The sequence below is a fragment of the Pongo abelii genome, chromosome 15 (genome assembly GCF_028885655.2).
Source record: "Pongo abelii isolate AG06213 chromosome 15, NHGRI_mPonAbe1-v2.0_pri, whole genome shotgun sequence".
In the NCBI taxonomy this organism is placed as follows: domain Eukaryota; kingdom Metazoa; phylum Chordata; class Mammalia; order Primates; family Hominidae; genus Pongo; species Pongo abelii.
The window spans coordinates 77,795,770-77,807,981 of record NC_072000.2 but is presented as its reverse complement, the minus strand read 5'-3'; the positions used below and the strand labels follow the sequence as shown (position 1 = coordinate 77,807,981).

Genomic DNA, 12,212 nt, shown 5'->3' with positions numbered 1-12,212 from the left:
CCTCATTCTTATTATATTGGCTTATTTTTACAAGTGGCGAGCAGCTGGACCCTTCTACTGATTACAGGAGGATCACTTGAGGCCAGGAGTTCGAGACCAGCCTGGGCAACATAATAAGACCCTGTTTCTGCAAAAAATTAAAAATTAGCTGGGCATGGTGGCAAGTGCCTATAGTCTCAGCTACTCAGGAGGCTGAAGTGGGAGGATGGGTTGAGCCCCCAGGAGTTTGAGGCTACAATGAGCTATGATAGCACCACTGCACTCCAGCCTGGCCAGAGCCTGTCTCTTAAAACAAAAACAAAAACAAAAACCACCCGCCACAACCATCACTTTGTACACTTTATTTTTATTTTATTTTTTGAGACAGGGTCTCACTCTGTTGTCCAGGCTAGAGTGCAGTAACACAATCTTGGCTCACTGCAACCTCCGACTCCCAGGTTCAAGCGATTCACCCACCTCAGCCTGCCAAGTAGCTGGGAGTACAGGTGTACACCACCACGCCTGGCAAATTTTTATATTTTTTGGTAGAGATGGAGTTTTACCATGTTGGCTAGGCTGCTCTCGAACTGCTGACTTCAAGTGATCCACCCACCTTGGCCTCCCAAAGTGATGGGATTACAGGCGTGAGCTACCGTGCCTGGTCCATGTTATACACTTTAAATATGCTTTTAAAAACCATGCCCATTGGACTTGGGTATTGGTTACATGGTGGTTCCCTTTAAAATTATTCATGATGGCCAGGTGCAGTGGTGCCTGCGTGTAATCCCAGCGCTTTGGGAGAGGTCAAAGTGGGAAGATTGCCTGAGCCCAGGAGTTTAAGACCAGCATGGCAACATAGGGAGACCCATCACTTTTTTTTTTTTTTTTTTTTTGAGACAGCGTTTTGCCCTTTCGCCCAGGCTGGCATGCAGTGGCACGATCTCGGCTCTCTGCAACCTCCGCCTTCCGGTTTCAAGTGATTCTCCTGCCACAGCCTCCCGAGTAGCTGGGATTACAGGCACCCAGCACCACGCCCGGCTAATATTTGTATTTTCAGTAGAGATAGGGTTTCACCATGCTGGCCTGGCTGGTCTCAAACTCCCGACCTCATGACCTGCTCGCCTTGGCATCTCAAAGGGCTGGGATTACAGGCGTGAGCCACCGCACCCGGTCTTTTTTCTTTTTCTTTTTTTTTTTTTTTGAGACGGAGTTTTGCTCTTGTTGCCTAGGCTGGAATACAATGGTGTGATCTCGGCTCACTGTAACCTCTGCCTCCTTGTTCAAGCGATTCTCCTGTCTCAGCCTCCCAAGTAGCTGGGATTACAGGCACATGCCACCACACTTGGCTAATTTTTGTATTTTTAGTAGAGACAGGGTTTCATCATATTGGTCAGGCTGGTCTAGAACTCCTGACCTCAGGTGATCTGCCTGCCTCGGCCTCCCAAAGTGCTGGGATTACAGGCATAAGCCACTGCACCCGACCTCTGTTTTCAAATAAATAAGCGAATCATTATGGAGCATGTTAGTTTAATGAACTTTTCTGTATATTTCACAGTGTTCACAGTGTGCATGGGTTGCAAGTGAAAAGAAAAATGTCTTTCAAATAACTAATAAAGACTAACTAGGCTGGGCCCGGTTGCTCATGCCTGTAATCCAAGCAGTTTGGTAGGCCAAGATGGGCAGACTGCTTGAGCCCAGAAGTTTTGAGACCAGCCTGGGCAACATGGTGAAACCTTGTCTCTGCAAAAATACAAAAATTAGCTGTGCATGGTGACACGTGTCTGCGGTCCCAGCTACTCAGGGGGCTGAGGTGGGAGGATCACTTGAGTCTTGGAGATCGAGACTGTAGTGAGCCAAGATCATGTCACTGCCACTGCACTCTAGCCTGGGTGACAGAGTTAGATCCTATCTCAAAAAAAAAAAAAAACGAAATGTCAAGAGGCTGATAGGTAATCTGAACCCTTGTGGTGATTTTTAAAATTTTTCATGTTATTAAAACATTTTTTTTGCCAGGTGCGGTGGCTCACGCCTATAATCCTGGCACTTTGGGAGGCCAAGCCAGGTGGATCACCTGAGGTCAGGAGTTCGAGACCAGTCTGACCAACATGGCAAAACCCCATCTCTACTAAAAATACAAAATTTAGCTGAGCATGGTGGCAGGCACCTGTAATCCCAGCTACTTGGGAGGCTGAGGCAGGAGAATCACGTGAACCCAGGAGGCAGAGGTTGCAGTGAGCCGAGATCAAGCCATTGTACTCCAGCCTGGGCAACAGAGTGAGACTCCGTCTCAAAAAAAAATTGTTTTTATAAGATGGTGTCCCACTGTGTTACCCAGGCTGGCTTGAACTCCTGGGCTCAAGCAATCCTACTGCCTCAGCCTCCCAAATAGCTGGGATTACAGGCATGTGCTTCTACACCCACAGGCTCATCTGTGGTGCTTTTGAATCTAATATTCACCAGCCCAAATTTCTAAGAATGGGGAATAGGGTCCCTAAGGTCTCAAAAGGGCTTCAGCAGACTCAAGTTTGGGACCCAGCATCTACTAAAACAAGTTTTAACTATTGCACTTTTCTAAGAGAGTCATATACTATATAATTGCAAGGGAAAAGATAAAACAATATGACTTGAAATTTTGTGTTGTGGCCTGGCATCTTGGGGTGGGACTTGGCCAGGCCAGCTATGAGGAACTGTCCCAGACTGCATCATCTCTAAGAGTTTTCAGAGCCTCGGGTCATGTGTACTCTAAATGGGGCTCCATGCCCAGCACTGGCATTCTTGTGGAAGTTTGGACAGACATGGCACCAGCTGCAGTCCTGGGTTGCAGAGTAACACAGGAAGTAGCTTCATCTCAGGGTATCATCTCTCTACTGTAGATGTGGTTATATTCTACTGCTACAAGACCATGAATTCCTTTAGAAAAAAGATGCCGGAAGCTGGCAGCGGTGGCTCACACCTGTAATTTCAGCACTTTGGGAGGCTGAGGCAGGAGGATTGTTTGAACTCAGTAATTCAAGACTAGCCTGGGCAACATTGGGAGACCCCATCTGTAAAAAAATTAAAAATTAGCCAGGCCTGGTGGTGTGTGCCTGTGGTCTCAGCTGCTAGGGTGGCTGAGGTAGGAGAATAGCTTAAACCTACGAGGTTGAGGCTGCAGTGAGCTGTGACTGTGCCAGTGCACTCCAGCCTGGGCAACAGAATGAGACCCTGCCTCCAAAAAAAAAAAAAAAGAAGGAAAGAAAAGAATAATAAATTAAGGTTTTTTTTTCTTTTAAATACAACTAAGGTTTAAGAAAAATCAAGTTTATTGTGGAACTATTTATATCAAGTGATATAAATATTGTCTTTCTTTTTCTTTCTTTTATTTATTTTTTTTGAGACAGTATCTTGCTGTCACCCAGGCTGGAGCGCAGTAGCACGATCTCGGCTCATTGCAACCTCTGCCTCCCGGGCTCAAGCGGTTCTCCCACCTCAGCCTCCCCAGTAGCTGGGACTACAGGCATGCGCCACCATGTCTGGTATTTGTTTGTAGAGACGGGGTTTTGCCATGTTGCCCAGGCTTGTCTTGAACTCCTGGGTTCAAGCAATCCACCGGCCTCGGCCTCCCAAAGTGCTGGCATTACAAGTGTGAGCCACCACGCCAAGCCTAAATTGTTATTGAATTTCACATTTATCATTGTTAAAATCACTTATGTAATTCATCTAAATAATGTTTTATCAGCTTTTGAAACAATTAAATCCTAAAGGTCCATATGTATAAACAGGAATGTAAAATTTATTTGCACTAGGAGAATCCTTATTAATCCAAGGAGAAGATATCAAAGAACTAAATATGTATTGGTTTTGAAAAGTTTTAGTAGTTTTATATCTAACTAGTAATCAGTTTATAGGCAAGATGTTAACTTCCATTCTTAAAGGAGGAACTCAAATCTGATATACTTTTTATATTATGTGCTTTTCTTCCACAGTAGGTAATCATTTATTTATTTAATTAATTAATTTATTTTTGAGGCACAGTCTTGCTCTGTTGCCCAGGCTGGAGGGCAGTAGCGCAATCTCAGCTCATTGCAACCTCTGCCTCCCAGGTTCAAGCAATTCTCCTGCCTCAGCCTCCTGAGTAGCTGGGACTACAGGCACGCGTCACCACGCCTGGCTAATTTTTTGTATTTTTAGTAGAAATGGGGTTTCACCACGTTGGCCAGGCTGGTCTCAAACTCCTGACCTCAAGTAATCCATCCACCTCGGCCTCCCAAAGTGCTAGGATTACAGGTGTGAGCCACCACGCCTGGCTCACTTATACTCATTCAGCAAAGAATTATTGAACTCCATTTATGTACCAGACACTGTTAATTGATGTTACTCCCTTTTCCTTTCAGAACTAAAGCCTTATCAGTTGTGTGTTGAGATAGGAAGAGGAGACTTTTTCCACTTCTTGTGTTTTCTACAGTTACTCCCTTCCCAAACTGATAAAGTATATAGTTTATAAAAATCTTAAAAACTCATTCTTACTGGTAAATTCATTTTAATAATGAGGGAAAGAAACTTTAAGTAGTTATTAAAAACAAAAGAATGAATACACATACACACACTAAATGTGGCAGATGTTTCCAGGAGAGATTAGCAACAGAGAGGCCACATGATCAAATAAAATTTACACTTTTGCTGGGATTGTCCCCTCTTGGCCACCCAAGTGTTTGTGGAAGAAAGTCTGGAGTTGTTTCCAAGCATCCACCTGAGCCATGGCATGAGCCCTGGGCTCCCCTCCCCAGATAATAGGACTGCCCACCAAGGCATGCAGGGAAGCCCGGCACAGGGGGAAGTAAGGAGGCTCAATATAGTGCCCTGTCTCTGGGTAACAGATGATCTGGGGCTTTCTCCTCCCATGGGCCTGCAAGCGTTTACAGGCCTCATTAGCATAGAACTCACTCTTCCAGTTGTGGTCATCCTGACCTACCAGGAACAGGAAGGTGCTCTCTGCCCTTTCCACAGGAATGAAACTCTTCTGGTCAGGTCCTTCCAAAGGGCTGTTCAGGACATCCACAATGTCTGCATAGCCATCTTTGGTCACCCTGATGCGATTTCTGTTGACGCCCACAGGGGGCAGGGTCTCACCCTTGTAGCGTAAGGTTCCCCCAACATTGGCCACAGAGCCGTTGATGACAACAGCAGCCGTGATGCCCTTCAGGAAAGAGGCCATGGAAAGGCAGAGCTCACCCCCTTTGGAAATTCCAAGCAGCCCAACTCCTGGACCTTTTACCTGAGAAAGGGACAAAGGAAAAAGAAGAAGAATGACTCCACAAACAGTGGAATACGGTGAGTAGTGTCCACCCTGGAAGTTAGTTGAACCTGAGTCTGAATCTGGGTTCTACCATTTACCCAGATTTGCAGCGTTGGGAATTTACCTCCCCTCTATCTCTTCCTTTCCACAATTTCTCCATCACCACTCTTGGTGATAACCATGTGGAAGATCTATCAATTACTCTGGTTTCTCAGTTCCTTAATCTCATATCTCCTATGATCTTTTTCTCTCTCCCACCTGAGCCACCCATTCCCAATGTCGTAACTAAACTGAGTCATCATCAACAAGTACATCATCTCCTGGCCGGGCGTGGTGGCTCACGCCTGTAATCGCAACACTTTGGGAGGCTGAGGTGGATCATTTGAGGTCAGGAGTTTGAGATCAGTCTGGCCAACATGGTGAAACATTGTCTCTACTAAAAATACAAAAATTAGCCGGGCAGTAGTGGCATGCGCCTGTAGTCTCAGCTATGTGGGAGGCTGAGGCAGGAGAATCAATTGAACCCGCGAGGTGGAGTTTGCAGTGAGCCGAAATCATGCCATTGCACTCCAGCCTGGGTGACACAGCAAGACTCCATCTCAAAAAACAAAACAAAACAAAACAAAACAGAAAGAAAGAAAAAACACACTGGAATTTAAAATTGCATAACAACAACTACGAATCTGTTTACTAGCAGAAAATATGTAGTATAGAATTGTATAGAAACTGTCTATAAGAGGCCAGGTGTGGTGGCTCACATGCCTGTAATTCCAGCACTCTGGGAGGCAAGGTGGGCAGATCACTTGAGGTCAGGAGTTTGAGACCAGCCTGGCCAACATGGCGAAACCCCATCTCTACTAAAAAAAAAAAAAAAAAATACAAATATTAGGCTGGGCATAGTGGCTCATGCCTGTATTCCAGCAATTTGGGAGGCCAAAGCAGGTGGATCATTTGAGGTCAGGAGTTCAAGACCAGCCTGACCAATATTGTGAAACCCCGCCTCTACTAAAAATACAAAAATTAGCCAAGCATGGTGTCAGGTGCCTGTAATTCCAGCTACTCGGGAGGCTGAGGCACAAGAATCACTTGAACTTAGGAGGTGGAGGTTGCGATGAGCCAAGATCGCACCACTGGACTCCAGCCTGACAACAGAGTGAGACTCCATCTCAAAAAAAGAAAGAAAGAGACTGTCTACAAGAAGTGACTAAAAAAGGTAGTGTGTGTTGGGGTAGGGAATGGCTGTCATGAATGAGCTAACTTCTGTGAAAACCCAGACCATTTAAGAAGAGACTTGATACATCATAGCCCATAAATCTGAGAGAAGAACTAACCTCAGGATGACTGAGCAAGTAGTTCACGGCTTCTTCAAAGTACTCCAGATGGAGCGTCTCCATGGTCTTGGGGAGGTCTTCATAGTTATAATAAGCCAGAGCCATCACAGCAAAACCCTTCCCAGCCAGCAGACTAGCCCGATACTCCAGCAGGCCACCTCCAGTTCCGAACATGTCCACAATCCCAGGAAAGGGCCCAGGTTCTTGGGAAGAAACAAAACAAAATGCAAAACTAAGCTATTCCTGAAACAGTTGGTTTCTTATCAAGTTAAACACATACTTATCACACATGTGACCCAGCAATCCCACTCCTAGGTATCTACCCACGAGAAATGAAAACCTGTGTTTGTCCAGAAACTTGTAGGCAAGTGTTTATAGTGACTTTACTCATTATAACCAAAGACTGGAAACAACCCAAATGTCCTCTGACTGGTGAATGAATCCATTTAATGGTATACCACCAAGAAACAGAAAGACTGCCACACAGAAGAGCATAAATGCCTCTCCAGTGCACTCAACAGAATGCACTTATTCAATGGAGACAGACTCAAAAGGCTACTCATTCTGAATGACTCCACCTACTGAATATTTTTACCATTTACATTAAACGTTGTATTTCACACAAAAAAAATAAAGAATAACAACGCAGGCTGGGTGCAGTGGCTGACGCCTATAATCCCAGCACTTTGGGAGGCTGAGACAGGTGGATCACCTGAGGTCAGGAGTTCGAGACCAGCCTGGCCAACATGGTGAAACCCCATCTCTACTAGAAATACAGAAGTTAGCCAGGTGTGGTGGCGGGCACCTGTAATCCCAGCTACTCGGGAGGCTGAGGGAGGAGAATCGCTTGAACCCAGGAGGCAGAGGTTGCAGTGAGCCAAGATTGCGCCACTGCACTCCAGCCTGGGCAAAAGAGCGAGACACTGTCTCAAAAAAAAAAAAAAAGAATGCAAACACCTTATAGGCAACACTTTAAGAAATACTTCAGTGCTGATACCCTCAAATCATAAAAGTCCCACAGACCCCTGTGCCCTTTCCTCCCTTTCCAGTATCCTGGACTTTCTGTGTTATCACTCTTGGTTTTCTTTATAGTATTACCACTTAGATTATGTACCTTAAACAATATTTTATTTTGCCTGTTTTTTGAATTGTATCGAAATGGAATGATACTGAATGTGTTCTCCTAGGGTTTGACTGTTTCACTCAACAGTGGTTTGGAGATTCATCCATGTCGATTCTGTTGTATTTTTTTCTTTTATTTTGTGTATCTTGATAGATGTTGATTCTTGTAGCTGTAGTTCAATCACTTTGACTGCTGGAAATATACCTCAATTTATTAATCTGTTCTACTGTTGATGGACGTTTGGACTGTTTCCAGTTGGCTTTGCTCTCTTTTAAATTTAATCCAGATTAAATTTAATCCATATGAGCCATTGCTCATCTGCAATGGCTTTCCTCTTATAAGGAATATGCTGCACATGTACAAGTAGAACAACATATTTAACTTTATAAGTTAAGACAAATTGTTGCCCAGAGCAGATGAATATGTTGACTCCTTCTAGCAGTGAGTTTCATTTCCTCCACATACTGGTCAGCAATTGATAATGCTGGCTTCTAAAAGTGGGCCACTTCTGAGGGTGTGAAATGTACTCTGTTGTTTTATTTTGCATTTCTTTGATTATTAATAAGGATAAGCATCATTTCATTTTTACACTGGCTGATTGCTCTTTATGTAATATAAAAGTATCCAGTAACCTCAAATTTCCATTTGACAGCAAGAGGCTTTCCTATTGTAAATGCTAATTTACATAAACCTTAACATACTGTGGGAGTTGAAAGAAAAGTTGCAAAAATGAGAAACTTTTAAAGCACATTTGTGGGCCCCATACCCCTAGGATCCCGAGAAACCCCAGTGCCCCAGCAGCGATGAGCACAGCCCATGCGTGTGCTGATGGACAGGGACCGCGTGCTGGCAGCTTCCAGATGGCCTCCTGCTGGGCTTCAGCCACTGCTTCTCAGGGAGCTGCATGTGACACTGCAGCAGCACCGCAGCTTCCTGGCCTGGAAGCAGTACCGCACCCTGCTGCCGGACCTGGTGGATAAAGTGGCCCATGGGTGTGAAGCCCTAGGCTTTTCCCTAGTTCTTGGAGCCCAACCCCGGAGGGTCTTCCAAGAGATGAAGCACATGCAAAACACCGAGGTCTTTATACTGCACCAGCCCCTGCCAAAGTATGACCACTGTGTGGGTGAGAAGCACTGCTGGGTAGAGCAGCACCTGGAGCCCCAGCTTGTGGAGTGAATTATCCTTACAATGGACAAGACCGTGGTCTTTGGGGACTTGCTTACTGATGACAAGGATACCATTCGAGGCCAAGAGGAGAGGCCGCAATCAGTACCTGGTTCTGCCATGCACAAGGAGGTGGCTGCTCTCCTGGAGTGACAACAGGAGGGAGATCATAGCCAGCCAGCGGGGAGCTAGGCAGCAGGAACGAACAGGCCCTGTAGGGGGCAGCAGCTGCAGCTGGAGCAATGGCGGGCGGGCAGGCACCATAACCTCTGCACTGTCAGAGGCCCAGCCACCTGGCACCTCCTGGCTGCCATGGAAATGCAGTGAGAAAACCAGTCGCAATTCTGTTTATTGAAAAAAAAAAGTGGCTTCCTGGTCAGTACATAAATAGGAACATTGAAACTACTTGAAAATTTTGTTGTTGTTTGTTGTTTGTTTTTGTTTTTGTTTTTTAGATGGAGTTTCACTCTTGTCCCCCAGGCTGGAGTACAATAGCGTGATCTCGGCTCACTGCAACCTCTGCCTCCCGGGTTCCAGCGATTCTCCTGCCTCAGACTCCCGGAGTAGCTGGGACTACAGGCGCCCGCTACCACGCCCGGCTAATTTTTTGTACTTTTAGTTGACACGGGGTTTCACCGTGTTAGCCAGGATGGCCTCTATCTCCTGAGGTCGTGATCCGCCCGCCTCGGCCTCCCAAAGTGCTGGGATTACAGGCGTGAGCCACCGCGCCCGGCCCTTACAATGTCTTTTAACTGAGCACTAGGTTTGAGGGACCTCTCAGTTTTGGAGCGGCAGGGGCACTTCCCCAACCAACTTTCCATTCCATTCCTGTCTCCTTACACTAACCTCCGGAATGTTGGAAGCTACATCCTTTCTCCGTGTGAAAAGCGCAGGGACGAAAAAAAATAAAAATAAAAAAATAAGTGTAACTCCCCTCAAAGGGCCGGGCGCGGTGGCTCACCCTGCAATCCTAGCTCTTAGGGAGGCAGAGGCGGGAGGATAGCTTGAGTCCAGCAGTTCAAGACCTACCTGGGCAACATAGCCCGGGGGGTGGGGGGGCTGGAGAAGAGACACACACACGCACACACAAGCGAAAAGCGCGGGGCGGGGCGGGGGACACACACACACACACACACACACACACAGCGGAAAGCGCAAGAACAGGGATGGGCAGACGGGAACAATTAGCAGAGGTGAGTCACCTGGCGGCAGGAAGAGCGTGCCTCGCACCCGGCCCGCGCGCACCGGCTCGCGCCGCACCCCTGGCGGGAGGAAGTAGCGCTCGTGCCGCGCCTGGCACAGCAGCCGCCCGGGCTCGGGGTCGTGGCCATCCAGCACCTCCAGCTCCACGGCCAAGGGCGTTCGCACGTCGCGCTTCACCAGCCGCACCGAGGGTTTCGCGGGCTCCAAGGCCCAGAGCAGCCCCATGGGCTCAAGCCCCGCGAAGCTGCCGCCCAGCGCGGGCGCGCGCTCCAGGTCCAGCTCGCCGCGGGTGTCGGCGCGGTAGCGCGCGTGGGCCTGGAAAAGCGCGCCCTTCTCGTCGCGCAGGGACGCGCGCAGCGTGACCGGCTGCTCCGGGGCTAGGCCGCGCACCGCGATTCGCACCGGTTCGTCCCAGCAGCAGCGGCCCGCGGGCTCCACGATCAGCGTCGCCGCCATCCAAGCAGGAACCCAAATAATCCGGCCAACCTGCCTCAGCTGTGGAGACCCCTGCAACTCTGCCCAACTCTTCCTCTCGGGCTGCCGTCGCAGGCTAAGCGCCCACTAGGGCAGAGCTGTCTGCTAATGTGAGCGGGGAAGGCCAGAGTCCAGAGGATCAGCCAGACCAAATATAGACACACTGGAACTTGCTTAAAGTCTCCTGTGTTGAAACCTCCACTTTATGTTGGAAAGCAACTTCCTAGTTTTGCTTTTCAGAAGCTTGCTGGCTCGCGGAATGGGCTGGGCCAGGACTGGTTCGTCCCAGCTACTCGGGAGGCTGAGGCAGGAGAATGGCGTGATCCCGGGGGGCGGAGCTTGCAGTGGGCCGATATCACGCCGCTGCACTACAGCCTGGGCGACAGAGCGAGAGTCCGTCTCAAAAAAAAAAAAAAAAAAAAAAAAAGAACCAGGCAGCTAGCTGTCTCCAGGCTCCAAACTCCTGATGGCGAAGAGGAATGCAGGACTGGAGTTGGTTTTGATCACTTTGTTGAATAATTCACACTCATTACTAATCTTAGGACTTTTCTTTCAAAATCTGCACCATGGTGTTTTGCTTTTGTGTTCTCTGTATATGCCTATCCTCCACATCACTCCCACATCGAAGGGTGCTGGCTTCTTACTAGCTGTGTGACCTCTGAGCTTCATTCCTTACGAGTGTAAAAACAGCCAAATGAGGTAATAGTTATTAATTTCTCGAACTCCTGACTTTGTGATCCGCCCGCCTCGGCCCAAAGTGCTGGCATTTACAGGCGTGAGCCACCGCGCCCAGCCAATAGTTATTATTTTCTTATTCTGGTTTCTCATTTTTGTTCCAGTCAGGCAAGTGTTACCTCTCTCATCTTTTTTTTTCTTTTTTTTTTTTTTTTTTTTTTTTTAAAGAGACAAGGTCTCACTACGTTGCCAGTCTGGAGTACAGCGGCGGTTTACCATCACTGCACACTTACAAGCCTCAAACTCCTGGGCTCAAGCCGTCTTCCTGCCTCAGCCTCTCAAACACCACAAGGGACTACCGGCGGTCCCCATGCATTGGGCTCTTTTCTACTTTTTCATAGGCTATTGGTTCCAACCAGAGGTGAGTTTTTTTTCATCAAACTTAAGCTTTAGGCCCCTCCCAAGCCCTTGTACCTGATTTCATAATTTCCTACCTTGGTAATTAGAGAAACCTATAAATGCGTAAGCTTCAAACCCCCAAAACCTGTGTTTGCCTCTGCTCCTAATAAGGCTGTCCTCAAGGTAAGCCTTTTTATCTGTTTCCAAATGCTCTCATGTCCCATGTCATTATCATACAACTCCCTGTTAGTTGTAATTACCTTTGTATAGGTTCTGTGGCACACATCAAGTATATTCTGTGCATAGAAGTCTCAGGAACTAAAGAAGGTAAATAATAGTAGCTAATTGTTAATACTTACAAGAACCCTATTAGTAAATTAAGGCCCAGAGAATTTAACTGATTTTCTGAAGATCATACAGCTGGGAAGTGGAAGTTGGGTGAGGTGGCTCACGCCTGTAATCCCAGTTTACTTGGAGGCTGAGGTGGCAGGGTTGCTTAAGGTCAGGAGTTTCAGACCAACCTGGATAAGACCCTGCCTCTAAAAAGAAAAAGGGGCCTGGCGCGGTGGCTCGCGCCTGTAATCCCAGC

General features: G+C 47.3%; 2 protein-coding genes across 3 annotated transcripts in view; one reads left to right on the top strand and one right to left on the bottom strand.

Annotated features, from left to right (window-relative positions):
• Window positions 1-4,478: 4,478 nt before the first annotated feature.
• On the bottom strand, window positions 4,479-10,987 carry LOC100442699 (acyl-coenzyme A thioesterase 1). 2 transcript variants are annotated; one of them, XM_009249270.4, is made up of 3 exons: window positions 10,075-10,987; window positions 6,586-6,788; window positions 4,479-5,233 (listed from the first exon to the last, which is right to left on the bottom strand). In XM_009249270.4, exons 1-3 carry the CDS (start codon window positions 10,529-10,531, stop codon window positions 4,628-4,630), a joined length of 1,266 nt encoding a protein of 421 aa, XP_009247545.1. In that variant the 5' UTR covers window positions 10,532-10,987; the 3' UTR covers window positions 4,479-4,627. The 2 variants fall into 2 exon arrangements, with proteins under 2 accessions (XP_009247545.1, XP_054386787.1); XM_054530812.2 differs by lacking the exon at window positions 10,075-10,987 and adding an exon at window positions 8,982-9,211.
• Window positions 10,988-11,141: 154 nt separating this feature from the next.
• Window positions 11,142-12,212, top strand: part of HEATR4 (HEAT repeat containing 4) — a 58,963-nt gene continuing 57,892 nt past the window's right edge. The window contains exons 1-2 of the mRNA XM_063715905.1: window positions 11,142-11,248; window positions 11,453-11,645. The gene's annotated coding sequence lies outside the window, so the exon portion shown is untranslated. The remainder of the gene's footprint in view (window positions 11,249-11,452; window positions 11,646-12,212) is intronic.

What these genes read in the sequence shown, in the direction of transcription:
- LOC100442699 (XM_009249270.4), bottom strand. Translation starts at nt 10,531, where the DNA reads ATGGCGGCGACGCTGATCGTGGAGCCCGCGGGCCGCTGCTGCTGGGAC. An exon ending in CACGCTCTTCCTGCCGCCAG is followed by an intron (nt 6,789 to 10,074) that starts GTGACTCACCTC and finishes TTTCTTCCCAAG; the next exon opens with AACCTGGGCCCTTTCCTGGG. An exon ending in ACTTGCTCAGTCATCCTGAG is followed by an intron (nt 5,234 to 6,585) that starts GTTAGTTCTTCT and finishes TCCCTTTCTCAG; the next exon opens with GTAAAAGGTCCAGGAGTTGG.